The sequence below is a fragment of the Ips typographus genome, linkage group LG3 (assembly GCF_016097725.1).
Source record: "Ips typographus isolate SLU linkage group LG3, UJ_Ityp_2.0, whole genome shotgun sequence".
Lineage (NCBI taxonomy): Eukaryota > Metazoa > Arthropoda > Insecta > Coleoptera > Curculionidae > Ips > Ips typographus.
This window is the reverse complement of record NC_138424.1, coordinates 3,125,685-3,146,741: the sequence shown is the minus strand read 5'-3', so window position 1 is coordinate 3,146,741 and position 21,057 is coordinate 3,125,685. Positions and strand designations below refer to the sequence as shown.

The following is a 21,057-nucleotide window of genomic DNA, read 5'->3' as shown; positions in this document are numbered from 1 at the left end:
TTGTTTTATTTTGGACATAATATTCTAACTCAGAGAAAACTGAAATGGTGTTAACGCATGCGCAACCTGGTATAGGACATTTGACAGTAAACAGCCAGAAATAAATCAAAGGAAGAAAAGTTTTTGAGGTTATGTTTGTTAGAGACTTCCCAAGGGAAAACAAAACAAACATTTTTGATCAAAACTTAGTACTGAAAACTATTTCCTTTTGCAAAAACGGATTGTAGTGAAAAAAATCAAGTAATTTGCCGGTGAAAATGTCGGTGGTCGTAGAAACCACCCTAGGAGATATTACAGTGGATTTGTTTCTGTCTGATCGTCCTAGGGCTTGTTTAAACTTTTTGAAACTATGTAAACTGAAGTACTACAACTTTAATCTGTTTCACACGATCAGCAGAGGTTTTATAGCACAAACTGGAGACCCTACAGGCACCAGGACTGGGGGTGAGTCGATCTTTGGAGTGTTGGATGGTATTTCTAAAAGGTAAGTAGTTTGTTGTTATTTATGTGTTACTTACATCTTACATTTAATCAGGGTGATTATTGGTGAGGGGTATGTAGCTCATAGAAAATTACATTTTAAATTTTAGTTTCATAATATTCATTTTTAAGTTCATATTAAAATTACTTTACTGTCTGGATTTTCTCAGTATCCTTTTATGGAAAATGATGGCATAATGATTCTCAAAAGGTCTAAAAACTAATAATCCCTTAACAGTTGAGATACATTCAATAAATGATCATTTTTTAAAGGGAAGTGCATTCAGTGATTTCCTTCCTTCTTGCTTGGATTTTCATCATCTGTATTATGGTATTATATGACTCCTGATTATTATTAATAATAATATATCCTGAAAATCATTTAAATGTGAGGCGATTTTCTCACTCAACACTCCAACCAAACATGGCGCTTGCGTTTTGGTCACATGGTTGATTAGGTCAGTTTGCGCTAGATGGAGCCAGTATAGAAGGCAATTTTGACAATGTCAATGAAATCAGATATTACCAAACTGGACTGGAGTAGCATTTGAGTTTTTGTTTATAGATAGGGACTAGAAGGAAAAGAAAAAAACATATAATACTTTTTATAGATAGCTACCATAGCTTGTACACTGTTGACAAATTGTTCTCCTAGTTCTAACTTTGCATTGTTGGAAGCTCAGAATAATTCCCTCACATTCTACTTTTATATTGTAATGTTTCAGATACTGTGTTGCCGGGTGTTACTCTCATTTTTATTTAAACTGCCTAAGAAAGAAGGCAAACAAAGTCAGCTCAAAGACAAACATTTTTATTTCAGGTTTTTTGAAGCTGAAAATGAACCTAGAATCAAACACACGCGTCCTGGATTAATATCTTTTGTGGGAGGCGAAGAAAATATGATTGGTTCGCAATTTTTTCTCACCCTCGGTGAAGATCTCACTTACTTAGACGAGAAACATTGTGTGTTTGGGGAAGTTGTGGAAGGATTTGACGTTCTAGAAATCATCAATGAAGTTATTTGTGACAAAGATGATCGACCTTATCAGGATGTTCGGATTACTCACACTGTTATATTGGATGATCCGTATCCCGATCCGGACCGGTTTAGGGCGCCTTCTAGGTCTCCTTCGCCTAGCGCTGAGAGGCTGGCAGGAGGGAGAATTGCTCCGGATGAGGAAGTGGATGAAACAACCGGTATGACTTGAATCTCAATTATAACAGTGCTGCTCATGCTTTTTTTTTTTCAGGTAAAACTACTCGAGAAATTGAAGAAATGCAAGCAGAAAGAGAAGCCAAAGCCAGAGCTACCATTTTGGAAATGGTAGGAGATATCCCTGATGCCGATATAGCTCCTCCTGAAAACGTCCTCTTTGTATGCAAACTAAACCCCGTAACCACAGACGATGACTTGGAAATTATTTTCAGTCGATTTGGAAAAATCAAATCATGTGAAGTGATCCGCGATCGGAAATCGGGAGATTCTCTGCAGTACGCTTTCATAGAATTTGAGAATCAAAAGTCCTGCGAAGACGCCTACTTTAAAATGGCTAATGTTTTAATCGATGACCGGAGAATTCATGTCGATTTCAGTCAAAGTGTGTCCAAAGTGAAGTGGTTAGGCAAAGGAAGAGTTACTCATTATGATGAGAAAGGTAACAGAAGCAAGAATGGAGGAAACAGAGAAATAGGCAAAGGAAACTATAAAGTGGATGATAGAAAACGAAGACTTTCCCCTTTAGAAGATAAACGTCGGAGAAAAAGTAGATCACCACAAAGAAGCAGGACACCTAAATCAAGAGACAATTTCAGAAGAGATTACAAAGACTCTAGAAGAAGAGAGTATCCAGATCGTCGTCAACATCGCAGAAAACTGGACGAGGAACACCACCTATCAAGACGAACAAAAGAAAGGGACGGTAGATCACCCAGACGATCTAGGTCGCCGAGAAGAAGGTCTAGATCGCGAAGACAATACAGTCCATCCAGGTCTCCACAAAGAAGGAACAAATCTAGAGACAATAAACATTCTGAGGTGGTACGAAGCCAGAGTGACAGAAAGCCTAAAAATAAACGCTCCGGAAGCACATCTTCGAGTGAGTCGGAGAAAAAAGGCAAACTTAACAAAAAACCGACTAAACTGGACAAGAAAGAGGGCAGAAGGACAAAAAAGCAGGCAAGTGAAAGTTCAAGTACTGAAAGTGACAGTTCAAGTGACGACGACAGAAGCAAAAAGAAAAAACGGACTGAAACGAAACGACGGAAATAAATTTTATTAATAAAGAATTTATATTATTTTGTTTTGTTTAAAGTCAAACTGTAGTAAATTAACTAAAAAGTGTTTGAATTGGCAACAAAGCAATAAAATAGTAGGGGTTTGAAGTTAATGGCGTTTTCGATTGGCATTTTTAGTGCAAAACCAGTGTATTGCCACATTGTTTCAATGACATTTGATAGAGCAGGAGTTAGTTTTGCACTAAACTTGCCAATCGAAAACGCCATAAATGAAAACGTGACGTCATCTGACACTTGGTCATGTGATTGCTTTGCCAACAAACCAGCTTGATTACTTGTAACCAATTGACAGATTACGTCACACTTGGTCAGCTCGCTGAATGAAACTAAAAATTTCAAGTATTTTTAAGTAAATAAGCAGTGTTTTAATTCATATCAGTAATCAAAAACAAATCAAACTGATTAGCTAACTTCACGTATGTAAACAAAACATGGCATATTGAAACAAAACGGATTTTGACATATGGCAAAGCGCAAGCCTGCCAACGTCGACGACGTTTCATTCATGAAAAATTGGCGTCGGCCATGTTTGTTGGGTGTCGCATTTTGATCTGTCAACTAGCCAGCAGTGGCTGTTTGTCGTGAGAAAAACGAGAAAAATCGTCCAGAAAATTGTGTGAAAAATCGGCCCGTCAATTCCGGGCTCGTTTTCAGTTTGTATCCGTGTGCCGTAACTGAAAGGAAACAACGTAAAAATGGCGCAGACCACCCTGCTTCCGATCAAGTTCCAAGAGCATTTACAGGTAACAAAATAACAGGAAAAGTACGCCCCCCTTGTTGGTCACGTATGTCCGGGTTTTGTCCCCCTCGGGGCGAAGCAGTTTCGACTGTTCGCTTGGTTTATTCCCGTTAAAACCCAGTAATATTGGGGCCGATATTACTAGTAAAGGAAAATCAATTTTTTTGTTCCTTTGAGCCGGCAGTGTTTGACATTTAAGTGTTTGCAGGGATTTCTGCGGGGGCGGATGTTAAAAACGTTTCCAAGCACCTTTTTGTAAGGCTTTTTTTCGAAAACTACGCCTTAAAATGACCCATTAAATCATTGAATGGGTTCTTGTAAAAAAAATATATTTAATTAGGTCATGAGATGTCATCCACAGAATTGCTGATTGGGGGGGTAGTTTATAGGCTTTTTTCTGACTAGGTCTATTGATTTTCCCTAATATTAATAAGATTTCCTGTGATTATTCTAGTAAATAAAATTAGTGAACAGAAAAATAAATGTTGGATTGGGAGAAGTGAGCAAACACAAAGATGTGATTTGCTGACTCACTCAAGTTTGTACAGTTTTGTTTAATGGTGGTGGAGCTAAAATACACTGTCAAAGCCCTTTTGTTTTATTGTTATACAATCATTGACAATTAGATTAAAGAAATGATAAAGAAAACACAGTATAAGGACCCAAACACTACTACTAATGTAAAGAAATGTTTCTGATTAAAACTGTTCTAAATCTAGAGGTGTTGATTTATTATTGTTTTCCATTTCCTCTCAGAGATACAGTTTCTTTGGGATTTTGCCAATATGTTTTTTAAGGATATAACAATGTTCATTGTTAATAAAGAATTATGATTAGATTATTATGTATGCAAATTATTTAGATAAAGTTTTTTACTCCCTTTTTCTTATTATCAGTAGAATATTTTGAGGATGATAATACTAAATGAAGTGATATTTTTAACTGTTTTTAACAAATTGTAAGGTGAGTTCACAGTTGGTGATTGGTCAGCAACAAGTTGAAAGCTGCTTTCTTGACCAATCGCAAACTAGGAACAGTGTTGCAATTTAAACAAATGTTATAAATGTACCCTACTCTCATAATAATACATAGTTGGAAATTCAAATGACTGTTCAAGTGCATAATTTTTTAGCAGATTCAGACTAATAAATAATTTAGTGGATAAAACCGTATACCTAACTAAGGTAGCCCTTCTTCAGTTTATTATAGCATCCTACAATCTAATAGTAATAAAGTTAAATAACCCAGAGTAGCTGCAATTGTGTAAAATCGGAAGAGCGTAAATTTGACTGCACTGTTGAACAATATTTTAGTTCTTATACAATGGTTGGATACCCTGCAGTAAACTAGGTCCACACTCTTGATTTTTATTAACTGTTGCAAAAAAGGTTATGAATATGACAATCAGCTTTCATGAAGTAATTTTTCAATTTTTCTCAACTCAAACAGGCATAATGTAAGGTTATACTGCATTTGCATAGCAGTTTGTGATTGGTCAAGAAAAAACTCATGCAAATACTTTCTGACACTTACAGAAGCAATTGACATATTTTAACTTGCAGTTAACAAATATTGGCATCAATGTCGCCAACATTTCATTCGCCACCCTTACAATGGAGAGCGACAAATTCATTTGCGTACGCGAAAAAGTCGGTGACACTTCCCAAGTGGTTATCGTCGATATGGCAGACTCTGCCAATCCGATACGTCGTCCAATCACGGCTGAAAGCGCCATCATGAACCCCGCATCCAAAGTGATCGCCTTAAAAGGTTTGACTTGTCCATGTCACCTGACTGAGCCTGTAAGAGATGTTAATTACAGGAAAAGCAGGAGTTGAAGCCCAGAAAACTTTACAAATCTTCAATATTGAAATGAAGTCAAAAATGAAAGCGCACACGATGACCGATGATGTGATTTTCTGGAAGTGGATCAGTCCCAACACTCTAGCTTTAGTTACAGAGTCTTCAGTGTTTCATTGGTCGATGGAAGGCGATTCGCAGCCAGTAAAAATGTTTGACAGGTTTGAAGTTGTTTTTGTGTTGATTGTTTCCGGTTTTTAATTAGTACCTTGTACAGGCATTCTTCATTGAACGGTTGCCAAATTATTAACTATCGAACGGATCCGAAACAAAATTGGCTGTTGCTAGTTGGTATCAGTGCTCAGCAGAGTAGGGTGGCTGGGGCTATGCAGCTGTTTTCAGTAGAAAGAAAAGTCAGTATACACCTTTCCTAGTTTGTTGTTAGATTAATTTGTGATTGCTGTTGTAGTGTTCTCAACCAATTGAAGGTCATGCAGCCTCATTTGCCACCTTTAAAATGGAAGGTAATCCAGAACCATCCACATTATTTTGCTTTGCAGTGAGGAACGTACAAGGCGCTAAACTTCACATCATTGAGGTAGTGATTAATTTTAGTTTCTTGAAAGTTTGATTAACTGTTTACTTAGGTGGGACAAAGCCCTCCAGGTAATCAACCTTTTACCAAAAAAGCGGTGGACGTTTTCTTTCCTCCGGAGGCTCAGAACGATTTTCCAGTGGCTATGCAAGTGTCCAGCAAATACGACGTTATTTATTTAATCACCAAATATGGTTACTTCCATATGTACGACATTGAAAGCGCTGTTTGTATTTACATGAACAGAATTTCTAGCGAAACTATTTTTGTTACCGCTCCTCACGAAGCAACCGGAGGCATTATAGGTAACTGCTGTAAATGCATTTAGTTGGACAGGATTTTTGAATAGCGTTTCAGGGGTAAATCGACGGGGTCAAGTATTGTCAGTATCAGTTGATGAAGAGAGCATTATTCGCTATGTCAATCAAGTGCTTCACAACTCGGACTTGGCATTAAGATTAGCGACGAGAAACAACCTTTCTGGAGCCGAGGAATTGTTTGTGAACAAGTTTCAAGTGTTGTTCCAAAATGGTCAATATGCAGAAGCTGCTAAGGTAGAGCTCGAATCAGCTAAGAAAAGGCCACAGGCGTCATCAAACGATGATGTCACGATCTCTGTACGTCTCGCTTTAAATATTGCTGCTCTCGTTACTTTCCAAGTTGTTGCAGCCAGTCAGTGGCGTGCTATTATTTTATCAGTAAAATGAAACATTTTCGTCGTTTTTAATAAAGAAAATAAAAGACAACAAGTTTTTCAAAGGAATGGAAACTCCTTCTGCTTCTTTCTTCATAAATTGTAAGACGTTACTGACGATTTCACGGCCTTGGCTGTATATGATAACACCTTTCTTTCCAACCTTTTTGAAAGACATTTTGACAAAATAACGTTTTTTATTCATAACACTATGTGAACTTCAACTGCGACCATCAACAATACAACCAAAACACCAGACTAAAACGGAACCTAACCTAACCCCCTAAGTCTCCCTGTCCGCCACTACATTTTTTTAAACTTGGCAACACCGTTTAGAGTGCCGGCTAGTAAAAGCATATAAAAAGGTCCAAATGTCCCTGGCCGCTGCCGCATCTGTTTTAATTGTGTCCAAGTAAAAACCGTACTACGTTGCCAAGTGGCTTTTTGACCGCTTAACAATATATTTTCGGGAATATTTTAATAGGACGCCTCTGATTATATCTAATGCGACGGCAACTGTAGAAGGAGAAAGAAATAGTTTTAAAAACTGCGTCATTGATGATGCGGTGGCCTTTTCTCATCTGATTCGAGCTCTATGTACTGTTCTCGCGGAGTGAGTTTACCCGTGCGTCACGAAGGCTACGTCATTTATAATCATATGAATCAAATCAAGTTTTCGTCAACAAACCTGTTGTGTTCATATTGTAGAAAAGGGGGTGTCTAAAGCTTCGTCACGTTTAAAATTTTGCATGTATTGTCAGTCAGAAAGTAGAGATCTTTGGCTGTAAATTTGCACTAAAACAACCTTATACCAAAGCAAATCAAAAATATCTTGACCGAAATAACATTTTTTATTTATGAGAAGTCTCCGTTTGGATCATAGAATTACGTCTAAATTTGAAACTTAATTTATTTACCAAAATTCGCAGAGATATATCACCAATATGTAGTATTTCTTTAACTTTAAGCTCTTGATTTAGGTTCTGGATAGTTACACGTTTCTCTAAAATAAATACAACAAATTAAAAATTCAATAAGACATTCTGAGTGATGCTGTAGTATCTCATATCTCATTTTCAGGTTGCAATCCACTTATTTTATTTTAATCCCGCTGGAAAACATTTTAGACGCTTATTTTATTTTTTCTGACTTTATTATTAATATGTTTCAAGAAATTTTTATGAAAAATCTATAATGCAACCCAAAAATCTCAGTCTCTGGAAATAATGAAATGTTAATAGATGTTTCTTACAAAAGTAGATATATTTTACTATTACTAACGTACTATCGTTGTACATATCATATAATGTATTTCGAACATCCATTTTAATGCTTTCAGATAAATCAGTGGTCTTGGCCCGTCGATAACGTCTCGATTTACGTTTTCTAGGTGAGGAAATCATAAGATTACTTGCTTGCTTTTCCCGAATCGAATAAACAGGTTTGCGGGAAATTTTCAAAGCAGCTGCAACCTTCTAGTATCAAAAAATACATCAGTAAGAATATGTAAGGTCTTAAAATTTCTTATTTTCTTCCTGAACAGATGATAAAGCTTCTAAAGGTCCTCCATGGGTTTTTTCCAATTCAAAATATTCACAAAGGTTAAGAATTAACTGCTGGGCTTGTCTGTGGAGAATTTTTCCAGGCATTTTCTAAAAAAATACTGTAATAGTAAGTAATTCCGAATTTAGGAAAACCAAATGGCTAAATAAAAACCATAATAGACACTCCCACTTTTTTTTCAAAACAGGTTAGTAATTGTGCCAATTTTGGTTAGATCGTGACAGCCGACATAAAAATATTAATAATAATATTATGAAAGTACTTACAGAATGTTAAAAGCGTAGAAACAATAGCTCTTAAAAGAACTGTGGTGGTGTGGTAAATAGAAAACTTTATAAATGATTAACAACACAAAGAAACGGAAAATAATTAATAGTAAACAAATCAAATAAATTTCGATGGTTGTCAAACTGACAATGACTGAAATAGAAGCACTAATCAGTAAATGTTTTTTTTTGGAAGACATTCACTTAGATATTTACCCTTTCTGAAAGTGAACAATAGACAAGGATGAAGTTAATATATTATATTATAGTTAATTTATTATAGTATTGTGTTCTAACCTAACTAATTGTGTGTGTTTTGTAGGTTGCCGCCAATGCACCCAAAGGAATTTTACGTACACCGGCCACTATTCAAATGTTCCAGCAGGTACCAACTCAACCCGGTCAGAACAGTCCGTTGTTGCAATATTTTGGAATCCTTTTGGATCAAGGTCAATTAAATAGGTTAGTTTTTTAGTTACACTTTTTGGAATTGCGTAAAACCCACACAAATTGCAGATACGAATCATTGGAGCTGTGCAAACCTGTGTTGGTGCAGGGCCGTAAACAACTGCTCGAAAAATGGATCAAAGAGGAGAAACTGGAGTGTTCAGAAGAGCTGGGAGATCTGGTCAAGCAAGTGGATCCCACTTTAGCTCTGTCGGTCTACTTAAGGGCAAATGTACCTGCTAAGGTTATACAAAGTTTTGCTGAGACAGGGCAATTCCAGAAAATCGTACTCTATGCCAAGAAAGTGTCGTATACGCCCGACTATGTGTTTTTGCTTAGGCAGGTTATGCGGACAAATCCTGAACAGGTAAGTCAAAGAAAGGACATTCGAGTTTTTGTTAAGACAAGATTGGTTAAGTCAATGTGTAGTATTATTATTATGCTTTATTTCATAATTACATTGAGTTACACAAAGATGTATAAAACAAAAATAAAATGAAATGACGTCACAAAAACATTACCCACACAAAAAAGAACTACCCCAATTTTATGTGCCTAACTAAAATAATCCTGAAGACTATATGGTTCGAGATCTATAAGAAACGTTTTTAATTTTCTTTTAAAAATTTTTTCTACAGTAATCTTCTTAATATCAACATTTAATTTATTATAACATTTGATGCCCATATAATATACACCTTTTTCAAACAATGCTAGCCTATGTTTCGGATAAGGAATGTCACTTGTGCGAGTAGGATAATTGTGATTGACATTTGATACAAATTCAGCTTGGTTTTTAAAAACGAACATAACTATTTCATATATGTATAAAGCGTAAACAGTAAGCAGTCTTTTAGACTTAAATACTCCTCCGCAAGATTGTAATGGTGACATTTTATAAATTATTCTTAATATTCGCTTTTGAGTAACGAAAATGTTTTGAGCTTTAAAGTTTATTCCCCAAAAAATAATACCATATTTCATTGCTCCTTCGAAATTTGCAAAGTAGAGTGTTCGTTGGTAGTATTTACGTAAATAACAGCCCTGACCCTACCTTCATTGTGGATTTATTAAATAGCAAAAATATGAATTAACAATGCCATAAAAACATATGAAACATTACCACTGTTTGTCATTTTTTTGGTTTTGTAGGGTGCCACATTTGCCAGCATGCTGGTGGCAGATGAAGAACCTCTGGCCGACATCAATCAAATCGTAGACATTTTCATGGAACAGAACATGGTTCAACAATGTACCGCGTTTCTTTTGGATGCTTTGAAGAATAACAGACCCACCGAGGGTCACCTCCAAACGAGACTGTTGGAGATGAATCTAATGTCGGCTCCTCAAGTGGCCGACGCCATTTTGGGCAACAACATGTTCACTCACTACGATCGGGCTCACATTGCTCAACTGTGCGAAAAAGCTGGATTGCTTCAAAGAGCCTTAGAGCATTACACTGACTTGTACGACATTAAGAGGGCGGTGGTTCATACGCATTTGCTACCTGTCGATTGGCTGGTTGGTTTTTTCGGAACGTTGAGTGTGGAAGACAGTCTGGAATGTCTCAAAGCAATGTTGACCGCTAACATTAGACAGAACTTACAAATTTGCGTGCAAATTGCTACTAAATACCATGAACAACTGACTACAAAGGCTCTGATTGATTTGTTTGAGAGTTTTAAGAGCTATGAGGGTCTGTTTTATTTCTTGGGATCCATTGTGAACTTTTCACAAGATCAGGAAGTGCACTTTAAATACATTCAAGCAGCTTGTAAGACTGGTCAAATCAAAGAAGTGGAACGTATTTGCAGAGAATCAAACTGTTACAATCCTGAACGTGTAAAGAACTTTTTAAAGGAAGCGAAACTGACTGATCAACTTCCTTTGATTATTGTTTGCGACCGTTTCGATTTCGTTCACGACTTAGTTTTGTACTTGTACAGAAACTCATTGCAAAAATACATCGAAATTTACGTGCAAAAAGTCAATCCGAGCCGTTTGCCTGTGGTTATCGGTGGTTTACTGGATGTAGACTGTTCAGAAGACATCATTAAGAATTTAATTCTAGTAGTGCGTGGACAGTTTTCCACGGATGAGTTAGTGGAAGAAGTCGAGAAGCGTAATCGTTTAAAGCTGTTGTTACCCTGGCTGGAAAGCCGAGTTCATGAAGGATGCGTTGAACCAGCAACACACAACGCATTGGCAAAGATTTACATTGATTCAAACAACAACGCGGAACGCTTTTTAAAAGAAAACCAATGGTATGACTCTAGAGTGGTGGGTCGTTACTGCGAAAAACGTGATCCCCATTTGGCTTGCGTCGCCTATGAACGAGGATCATGCGATCGGGAATTAATCGCAGTCTGCAATGAAAACTCTCTCTTTAAAAGTGAAGCCAGATACCTGGTGCGCAGACGCGATCCCGAGCTCTGGGCCGAGGTTCTGCAGGAATCAAACCCCTACAGACGTCAGCTGATCGATCAGGTGGTGCAAACGGCCTTGAACGAAACACAAGACCCTGAAGACATCTCAGTGACCGTTAAAGCTTTCATGACGGCCGATTTGCCGAACGAGCTTATCGAACTGTTGGAGAAAATCGTTTTGGACAATTCGGTGTTTTCAGATCACAGAAATTTGCAAAATTTGCTGATTTTGACCGCGATTAAGGCGGACGCTACCCGAGTCATGGACTACATAAACCGTTTGGATAATTACGATGCTCCTGACATTGCAAATATCGCAATTAACAATCATTTGTACGAGGAGGCTTTTGCTATTTTCAAGAAGTTTGACGTCAACACTTCTGCTATTCAAGTACTTATTGAACAAGTCAACAACTTGGACAGAGCCTACGAGTTTGCTGGTAAGTTTTCAATGTTGCGCTTACACATGTTCTGTAAAGTAACATTCGATAAAATAAAGATGATTCAATAATAATAATAATAATAATCTTTATTTTCAAGTAATGTTTTACAAACATGAAATGAAAATGACGTCATAAATAAACTGTACACGACACAAATTTACAACTGGTTACATAGGTCTTCTAAGCTATATGGCTTTTAACCGTTTTTTAAACACTTTAAAAACCTTAATTTTTTTTAACTGTTTTGGTAGTACATTAAATAATTTTAAGCACATATACTGTGGGCACTTTTCTGTAAGCTTGAGTCTGTGAGCCGGATAGAGGACTTCTAATCGTCTGGTTTCATACTTATTTTGGAATTGTATGTCAAAACGATCCTTATGCTTAATGTAAAATAGGAGACATTCATAAACATAAATTGCATGTACTGTCATTATACCCAGACTCCTAAACTCACCCCTACAGCTTTCCACGAACTTTTTTTTCTTAATTATTCATACAGCACGTTTTTGTGCTACAAAAACGTTCTGTATCAGTGAATGTCGTCCCCAAAAAATTATACCATACTTCATAACAGACTCAAAGTTTGCCAGGTACACCATTTTCAGTATTTTCTCTTCCATGTATTTGCCAATGACCCGCATACCATAACAAACTGAATTTAGTTTTTTAACAGTGTCGTTTATATGGACTGACCAATCTAAAAATTCATTAATGTAAATACCTAGAAATGTTACACTTTCGGATACGGTGATGTTTGCATCATTTATTTTAAAAGTTTCTGGTTTAGCGGTTGTCGATTGTTTGGTTCTGAAAACAATGGCATTTGTTTTTTCTTTGTTCAGAATAAGTTTGTTTTTTGAAAACCAGTCGCTTCAAAGAAAATTCTTGATTTCAAAATTGCGCTATCCAAATGTTTACATCCTGTAAGCAAGTTAGTGTCGTCTGCAAAATTTATAATGTATTGAGAGGGATCTCCAATTATGGAAGACAGATCATTAACAAACACTATAAACAGAAGTGGCAATAATGTTTGAGGATGATTCATGTATAATAAAAATTTGGTTCTCCTTCAGGTCAGAAAGCAATGTTTTTTAGTAAGCATTATACATAAATATGTTTATTTAATATCTGTTGTAATAAAGCCATCAAAACTTTAAAATGATAACTAGTTTTTGCATCAACTAGCTCTATCAAGTTGTAATTTATTATTTTAGAGCGTTGTAACGAACCTGCTGTTTGGAGTCAACTAGCCAAAGCTCAACTAAATCAAGGTTTGGTAAAAGAAGCCATTGATTCGTACATCAAAGCGGACGATCCTTCAGCCTACATGGCCGTGGTGGAAACCGCCTCTAAAAACGACAGTTGGGAAGATCTCGTGCGATACTTGCAAATGGCTAGAAAGAAAGCTCGTGAAAGCTACATCGAATCGGAACTGATTTACGCTTACGCACGCACCGGTCGTTTGGCCGACTTGGAGGAGTTTATTTCCGGACCGAACCACGCCGACATACAGAAAATTGGTGATCGTTGCTTCGACGATGGCATGTACGATGCGGCCAAACTGCTCTACAACAACGTTTCGAACTTTGCCAGACTGGCCATCACTTTGGTGCATCTTAAAGAGTTTCAGGTAAGTTTGGCTGAGCTATCGTTGACTTCCAGCACGCTTGATTGTTTTACTAGGGAGCTGTGGACAGTGCCCGGAAAGCCAACAGCACCAGGACATGGAAGGAGGTTTGTTTTGCTTGCGTGGACGCTGAAGAGTTTCGTCTGGCCCAGATGTGCGGCATGCATATTGTGGTACACGCTGACGAGCTTCAGGATCTTATCGATTACTACCAAGACCGCGGATACTTTGAGGAACTAATCGGTATTGCGTTAATACCTGTTTTTAAATCGAAACCAATGCGAGCTGCGTAATTTTCAGGCCTTCTTGAAGCTGCTCTGGGCTTGGAAAGAGCTCACATGGGAATGTTCACCGAACTGGCTATTTTATACTCGAAATATAAGCCAGCGAAAATGCGTGAACACTTGGAGTTGTTCTGGTCTCGTGTAAACATCCCGAAAGTATTGAGGGCAGCAGAACAGGCGCACTTATGGGCCGAGCTGGTGTTTCTCTTCGACAAATACGAGGAGTATGACAATGCGGTGTTGGCAATGATGGCCCATCCGACTGAAGCGTGGCGGGAAGGTCACTTTAAGGATATTATCACCAAAGTGGCTAATATTGAGCTTTACTATAAGGCAATTCAGTTTTATTTGGATTATAAACCGTTGCTGTTGAACGATTTACTGTTGGTATTGGCACCTAGAATGGATCACACCAGGTGAGAATTATCCAGTTGTGCGAGTAAATTTTCTAGTTTAAGTTAATTGATTCTTATTATTTTTATAGAGCTGTATCATTCTTCACCAAAACCAATCATCTCCAATTAGTGAAATCGTACTTGCGTTCAGTACAAAATCTCAACAACAAGGCCATCAACGAAGCTCTAAATTCACTGTTAATTGAAGAAGAAGACTTCCAGGTAATAATTTTGAAGGTTCTGTTAATTCCAAGAGTTAGTTGATCATTTTGATAGGGTTTGCGAACGTCTATCGACGCTTTCGACAACTTCGATAACATAGGTTTAGCCCAGCGGCTGGAAAAACACGAACTGACCGAATTCAGACGAATTGCCGCGTACTTGTACAAAGGAAACAACAGGTGAAGCTGTTTAGTTCTAGTGAAGTTTTGCTTCCATTACTAAAATCTCTGTTATATGATCTCATAGGTGGAAACAAAGCGTTGAATTGTGCAAAAAGGACCGATTATTCAGGGACGCGATGGAGTACACCGCAGAAAGTCGCAACCAAGAACTGGCCGAGGAGTTGCTGGCCTGGTTTTTGGAGAGAAAGGCCTACGATTGTTTTGCTGCTTGTCTATATCAAGTACGTTTTCTAGTTTCTGATTTGTTAAGTAGCTATAAACGTGTGGGTTTAAGTGCTACGATCTGCTCCGTCCCGACGTTATCATGGAATTGGCCTGGCGTCATCAAATCATGGACTTTGCCATGCCCTATTTGATTCAAGTCACGCGGGAATTGACTATGAAAGTCGACCGATTGGAAAAATCAGACGCCGAACGACAAACAGAGGCCGCTGAACAAGATGCCAAACAACCGATGATGATCCCAGAACCCCAACTGATGTTGACAGCCGGTCCTGGAATGGGTAAGAATCTTTTTGTGTAAAGTTTTAAAATATTTGCAGGATGGTAGCACAACTTGCTTATTTTAAATGGAACACACCTGTATGTTATTACATTTTTGAATTCTACTACAAATTCTAGACACATTTCATGTATAATGTTGTACCTATCTGTAGCCGTTTTTATTTAACATTTTATATAAAATTTGACATTTGCAATCATTTCACCGGTTTTCGCTTCTCTCTATCATAACCTAAAATTTCAGCTCCGTCTGTCTCTCTCGCCGTTTGTGCCCGGTTGACGTTTCCTTAAAATTGATATTAGACATACTCTCATGCATTCCGCCTCACTCAACTAATATAATTAAACAGAAGAGAGATAGGGCACATGGACCTTTCCTAGGTCACAGATATATGGTGTACCAAATAAGTATGGTTTTCACTGACGTTTTTTTCGCAGTAAAATGTTGCGTTGTTAAAAAAGAAAAAATACCTGTCAAATATTTTTCTGAGTACTTCTAATTAGAGCAAAACAAATTTTTTGGTAGGCGACCCCATTTGTAATTTTTACATACCAAAAAAACGTTTTTAACGTGGTTTTTGTGGTTGGGTCAAGAGTGGTTAAAACGTCAAAAATTGGACTCAAAAAATGAAATTTTATCATCAAGTGGGCAGTGCGAATTTGACGTTACAATGACGTAATTTGACATAATATTATTTTGTTCAATTACATCATCGTGACGTCAGTTTTGCCATCTTTAATATGTTAAATGCATGTTCCGCCTACTTTCAAACCTTTAACGCGTATGTAGCATCGAAATTCATTTGAAAAACTTGACTTTTTGCACTTTTTAAAGTTCATTTTTTTGACCACCCCGTATAATAATTTTTGACGTTTTTCTGCACTAACCCTTAGGCTACAAGGCACACAAATAGTTTGGGACACATATTTCTGAAACAAACAACAAACTCTTGTTTTAGGAATTCCTCCACAGGCTTACGTGCCACCACAGGCCTACCCGCAAGCGGGTTACGCTCCTCAAATGCCGTACCAAGGGGGTTATCCGGGGGCTATGTAGGGCGCGGCCCCCATGTACGGGACGCCTCCGCAACAGTTCCATAGGAAATTCTTTTAGCAGCCTTTCGGCGGGCCGTAACTACGTTTAAACTGACTTTTAACCCAGGACGCCAAAATCTGCGTATTAGTTCCCGGATTAATCGCGGTTTATCCACATAATGCAATTTCTTCGTTCTCTCATGCTGGTTTATTTTGATCGTGTTAAATAAGGAAAAATGTATTCTTGCACAGAACAGAAAACAAAATATTAAATATTACTTGTGTTAAATCGTACGTACTATTAGATGTTAATAGCGAGCGAGCATTGACGATGCAAAACCGCACGGTTTTGCCAGTTAATGGTCCGGTTCAGAACCTAACCGCTTTATAGAGTTGTAAATATTTATCTGCTAATGAAATACAACAGAAGATGGGTTTAAAAATATGTTAGGAAAATAATTTGCTAGTTTAGGGAACGGACATCCGTACACATGTATATAATATTGTTTCGCATGCAAAAAAACCTTTGTAGCCTAGGCAAATCGAGTTTATATCATTCCCTCATTTTTTTTATAATTACTAGTGGTTATTCTTATATTCAGTTATATGTATTTATAGGATATATGCTGTTTTTAACTTATTTTAGTTAGCTCTGTTTGTGGCAATTTGCTTTCTTAACCACACATTTCCCCACAACCAAATTGAGTAGATAAACGTAATTTAAAAAGAGTACATTTTTAGCAAATTGCCTAAGTACACGGTTAAGTTTTCTCTGTATTTAATGAGCTAATTAAACTGATTATTGAATATTTAATTCAATCTCCAACCCCAAAATTATTTTCTAGGTTTTTATTAATACCTCATAGAAAATTAAATTTTTACAGAAAACCAGGCATATCAGGAGCAGAAACCAAATTAAGTAAATTTTAGTTGCTTCTAAATAGGCACATTCGCCAATTGTTAAGAAAACTAAATTTACTTTCTGCTACTTCTATTCCAAATTTTTTTTCTCATAGACCACTTTATAAATTTTGCTGATTGTGGTGGACTCTCTGAACATGGTGAATGCTCTAATTAGAGATTTTATGTGTCAAGATTTCTGTACGGGTAACCAAACTCTATTCCTGGATAGATTGTTCACAAAAAAAGGGTGTATGCTTTAGCAACCCCTTTGTCTATTCCTGGATATTCAACAATGCTGAAACTCTGTTTTGCAGTAGCTAATGAACCACTTTAGGATCCCAGGCACCTAAAATTTAAACTGCATTTTCAAAAAAGTTGAATTTTATGATCAAAAAAGTAAGTAGTGTGAGCAAGTCAGGTATAGATTGCCGGACACAGAAAGTTGTCTCAATGATTTTACATGTGTTTTCATAGCAACAAAGGGACTGTACAAAGGAGTTATCAACTTGATAACATATTGGTGAATATAATGGCTAGGCTATTTGTACTTTCTTACTTTTTATTAAAAATAAGTGTTAAACTTATAAAATAAAAAACTCTTAGTCGAACAAAGCAAAACCCATATCATCATCCTCTGATTCGGATTCTTCTTTCTTCTCTTCTTTTTTGGCCTCTGAAAGTGCAAAGAAAAAACAAATTAACCACTACCAAGTTTTTGCACATTAACAGCACAAAGCAGAAAAAGTAATCAGACAAATAATTGTGTTGCATCAAACTAAGAATCAGTCGAAAGATGGTGATAAAAAAACATCATTTTTACTAGGTAAATGCTTTACAATTTGTCTAGGTAAATGTGGTAGCTCACCTTTCTTTTCTTCGGCGGCGGGTGCTGCAGCTCCACCGGCAGCAGCAGCTGCTGGGACAGCTCCACCACCAGCTGGCATAGAGCTCAACTTCTCACGGCCTGAAATATGAAAAAAATCAAATTGAAAAAGCAATTATACAAAGTTGGTTAACAGAATTTGTTCAATTCCATCAGATTAAAAATTATGCATCACATTTTTCAGACGAAAGATGGTATGATTGAAATCATCACTGAAACTTGTCTCAAAACGAAGCACACACGGAAAAAAGGGGCCCTTACCTTGAGCGATGACTTCGTCAATGGACTTGCCATTAAGTTCCGAAATCACTTTTTTGAGTTTTTCGGCATCGGCCTCAATACCCACGGAGCCAAGGATTTTTTCCAGGTCAGCGGAGGCGGGAGAGGCTTTTCCGCCCAAAACAGCCAAAAGGTAAGCAGCCACGTAACGCATCTAAAACAAAATTCACTTATTTTGAAAATGTTGCCCTTTAGTTTTCTAACCTATAAAAAATGTAATCTTAATTTATATCCGGAATCCTGAGATTCTAGCTCTTGAAACGTACATACAAATAAATGTAACGTATCTAGTTACAGGATAAAGGTAATATTTAGGGCTTTAATGTTTGTTTTTACTTACTTTTAAGTCGTAAGACACGAAACGCGTCTACTCACAACAGTGCACAACTTGCGAAGAAGTCAAAAAAAAAATGAAACGAACTGAAGCTTTTTTGCGTCGTCTTCCCCTAACCTGACATTCTGGTAACGTCACAAATGACAGACTTCATATAAAAGTCAAATACATTAGAGGTTAGGTTCATAAATCTACACTCTGTTCTACATGTTGACCGTTATTTATTATTACATTTATTTAGTTTCAGAATATAATTTCCAAATTGCTTTTTATTCAACTTTACAAAGGAAGTGTTTTGTATCAGTTGGTTTGGTAAAAGTATTTTCAGAACAAGGTTATAAAACGTACATTTGTGAAAACATTATTTTACTGAAAAACTATATATTTTTTGAATTAATGTGTTCCAGACATTAAGAAGGCTTTCCTTTGGTCTTTTTCTTTACCAGTTTGATAACTTTAGACAATTCCGTCAAGGTGCGATTAATGTACATCATCTGCTCCTCCAAGTTTTCCCGTTTGATTTTAATCGGGTGTTTTTTGGAAGTGGCCATGTGCACGTACACGTTCCAAATCGAATGTTTCACCTAAATAGCAAATAAATTCAAATATCAGGAAAACTAAATTTTGATAGGAAAAACCGTGTCAATTTCGCCCAGCTGCTTAACAGCGTTGTTTTTAATTTGCGTCACCAAATCTTCGGATTCCAACGCTTTGATGTTTGCGTGCTCGTAACGCGCCTGCAAATTCGCTATCTGGTTGTTCAAACCCATTATAACAAAGTTTTTTTCTTCAACCAGTTTCATCTGTAAAGATTTTTCAGTAGTTTCTAGTAAAATACCTTTAAAAAATTATGTTGGTAGTAGGATCAGTTTTGCCAACACCAGGTTGTTTGTGTGGTTTTTAATAATGCTAATACATGAGAAACTTTAAAGCGGACATATTTAGCTAATAAAATTGTAAATTAACTATCTTAACAATAATATTACAAATACATACTACTAGACAGTTGCTACTTAATTATTACGATTTATTCGATACTTGAGGTTTAACTGAGTCTTTGAAAGAATTGTCAGCAATTTGTTTGGATCGTTCATTGATTATTTCGTATTCTCCTAAAGCTTGCTTAATAACCAGCAATTGTTCGGCAAAATCGTCAAGGAAAACCGGCTTCATCTTCTTCCTTTGACATATTTGAGTGTACATTTTAGCACAACACTCCTTGACAGCAACCTATAAAACCGTTTCACTCAGTTCCCAAAAGTTTCTCAAAACTCAGCAGCAATCGTACCGTAACGATAATCTGTTCTGTTGCCTCTGATTTGATGCTTTTAATAACCTTTTCCCATTTTTCACAGTTCTTCCTGGCTATGTCGTATTTGGCTTCCAGCTGGTTGATGCGGTTGTTCATGGTGGCGATTTTAATTAAATTACTGTCCACAAAATGCCTCTAAAAGCGTTATTTTATATAAATACACACATTGCAAGATAATATGCCAGATAAACTTACCTTCATCACTATTTTGTTATTCTACTAATTTTTACTCTATAACCACACACACAGAGTGAGACTCACTAATAATACATGCAACTTTGAAAAAACATGCAAAACCAAAAATAATATAGTCTTACCAAATTGGTTTTGGCCTTTTCCAGTTTCATCATATCGCGTTGTTGGATGTCGTTCAGATCTTTTCTAGCACTTACCAAAGCTTCATATCTATTGAATCAATAAAACCTGTTTTAATGTGTTATTTAATTCCTTATTAAACATTTCTTCACCTTTTGAGCAGATCGTTAATGCTCTGCATGGATGGTTCTCTTTCGATCACTTGCTGTAAAAAATCCTCGTAAATTTTGTATTGACCGATCACTTTATCCATTTTATTTTTAGTGTTTGCTATGTTTTCGCATTTCACCAACAGTTCCTCCATGCGTTTGTGCCTCTCCTCCTTTAGTTGGTTTTGTTCGATTATTTTGTTAGCCGCCCTGTCTTTTTTCTCTTGGTTTTCTTTCACAAACTGAAATTCTCCTAGTACTACACGAAACCGTTACTAAACTAACAGCAAACCTTGTTAAATCTGACAAAGTTTTGTCGCAAAGTTGATTCCTTTTGCTTCAAATCCGACCATTGTTCCTGTACAATTTTCCGTTTGTCGTTGTAGTCTTTCCGTTTCCTTTCCAGTTTTTTCGTGGTTTTGGCCAGTTGTCCTCTGACCAAGTAATTGGTTATTTCAACGTTCCGTTCAATGTTGTCTCCATTATTGTATCTCCTATAATTCTGGTGTCAATTATAAACTTACTTCTGAAAGGTCATAAACGTACCCTAAAGCTTGTTGTGTATTGCTGGCCTTAGAAGCAAAATATTCGGGAGTATATTCGTAGTTGGGTTTTTTAGGAAAATAGAGCTTATCAAATACGGTTGTATTTTTTGCCATTTTGGCTAGAAACTCGATATTTTTGGTTTGTAAAGCGATTACTGGCAGTTAAAGTTATGTCAATAATATTGTCTGGGCAACCGCAACTTACGCAAATATACAGGATGTTTATTAAATACACAGTTTAGGGCCACATTTGTGTACATTACAGACAACCAGCGCAATGTAATTAAAGTGGCATCCAAAGAGGATGCCCTTTACGCTTCAAGGGCTTCCTAATGTAACG

At 36.9% G+C, this 21,057-nt stretch overlaps 4 protein-coding genes across 5 annotated transcripts; 2 read left to right on the top strand and 2 right to left on the bottom strand.

Annotated features, from left to right (window-relative positions):
- Positions 1-125: 125 nt before the first annotated feature.
- On the top strand, positions 126-2,867 carry LOC145727056 (peptidyl-prolyl cis-trans isomerase sig-7-like). Its single transcript, XM_081976466.1, has 3 exons — positions 126-484; positions 1,301-1,677; positions 1,731-2,867. The coding sequence occupies exons 1-3, from the start codon at positions 258-260 to the stop codon at positions 2,747-2,749; spliced, it is 1,623 nt and encodes a 540-aa protein (XP_081832592.1). The 5' UTR covers positions 126-257; the 3' UTR covers positions 2,750-2,867.
- A 414-nt stretch (positions 2,868-3,281) lies between these two features.
- Chc (clathrin heavy chain) lies at positions 3,282-16,806 on the top strand. Its single transcript, XM_081976438.1, has 18 exons — positions 3,282-3,518; positions 5,077-5,284; positions 5,337-5,535; positions 5,592-5,727; positions 5,784-5,912; positions 5,962-6,214; positions 6,267-6,463; positions 8,755-8,894; positions 8,949-9,246; positions 10,032-11,745; positions 12,966-13,381; positions 13,435-13,621; positions 13,679-14,078; positions 14,147-14,279; positions 14,334-14,458; positions 14,526-14,682; positions 14,736-14,964; positions 15,922-16,806. Exons 1-18 carry the CDS (start codon positions 3,471-3,473, stop codon positions 16,017-16,019), a joined length of 5,067 nt encoding a protein of 1,688 aa, XP_081832564.1. The 5' UTR covers positions 3,282-3,470; the 3' UTR covers positions 16,020-16,806.
- Positions 16,807-17,441: 635 nt separating this feature from the next.
- On the bottom strand, positions 17,442-18,554 carry RpLP2 (ribosomal protein LP2). Its single transcript, XM_081976507.1, has 4 exons — positions 18,403-18,554; positions 18,045-18,216; positions 17,766-17,864; positions 17,442-17,573 (listed from the first exon to the last, which is right to left on the bottom strand). The coding sequence occupies exons 2-4, from the start codon at positions 18,214-18,216 to the stop codon at positions 17,500-17,502; spliced, it is 345 nt and encodes a 114-aa protein (XP_081832633.1). The 5' UTR covers positions 18,403-18,554; the 3' UTR covers positions 17,442-17,499.
- Positions 18,555-18,647: 93 nt separating this feature from the next.
- On the bottom strand, positions 18,648-20,923 carry LOC145727068 (coiled-coil domain-containing protein 42 homolog). Of its 2 annotated transcripts, none has more exons than XM_081976488.1 (6): positions 20,719-20,904; positions 20,465-20,666; positions 20,176-20,414; positions 20,026-20,113; positions 19,035-19,199; positions 18,648-18,980 (listed from the first exon to the last, which is right to left on the bottom strand). In XM_081976488.1, exons 1-6 carry the CDS (start codon positions 20,829-20,831, stop codon positions 18,807-18,809), a joined length of 981 nt encoding a protein of 326 aa, XP_081832614.1. In that variant the 5' UTR covers positions 20,832-20,904; the 3' UTR covers positions 18,648-18,806. The 2 variants fall into 2 exon arrangements, with proteins under 2 accessions (XP_081832614.1, XP_081832613.1); XM_081976487.1 differs by lacking the exons at positions 18,648-18,980; positions 19,035-19,199 and adding exons at positions 19,282-19,626; positions 19,685-19,843 and having other exon boundaries at positions 20,719-20,923.
- Positions 20,924-21,057: the final 134 nt, after the last annotated feature.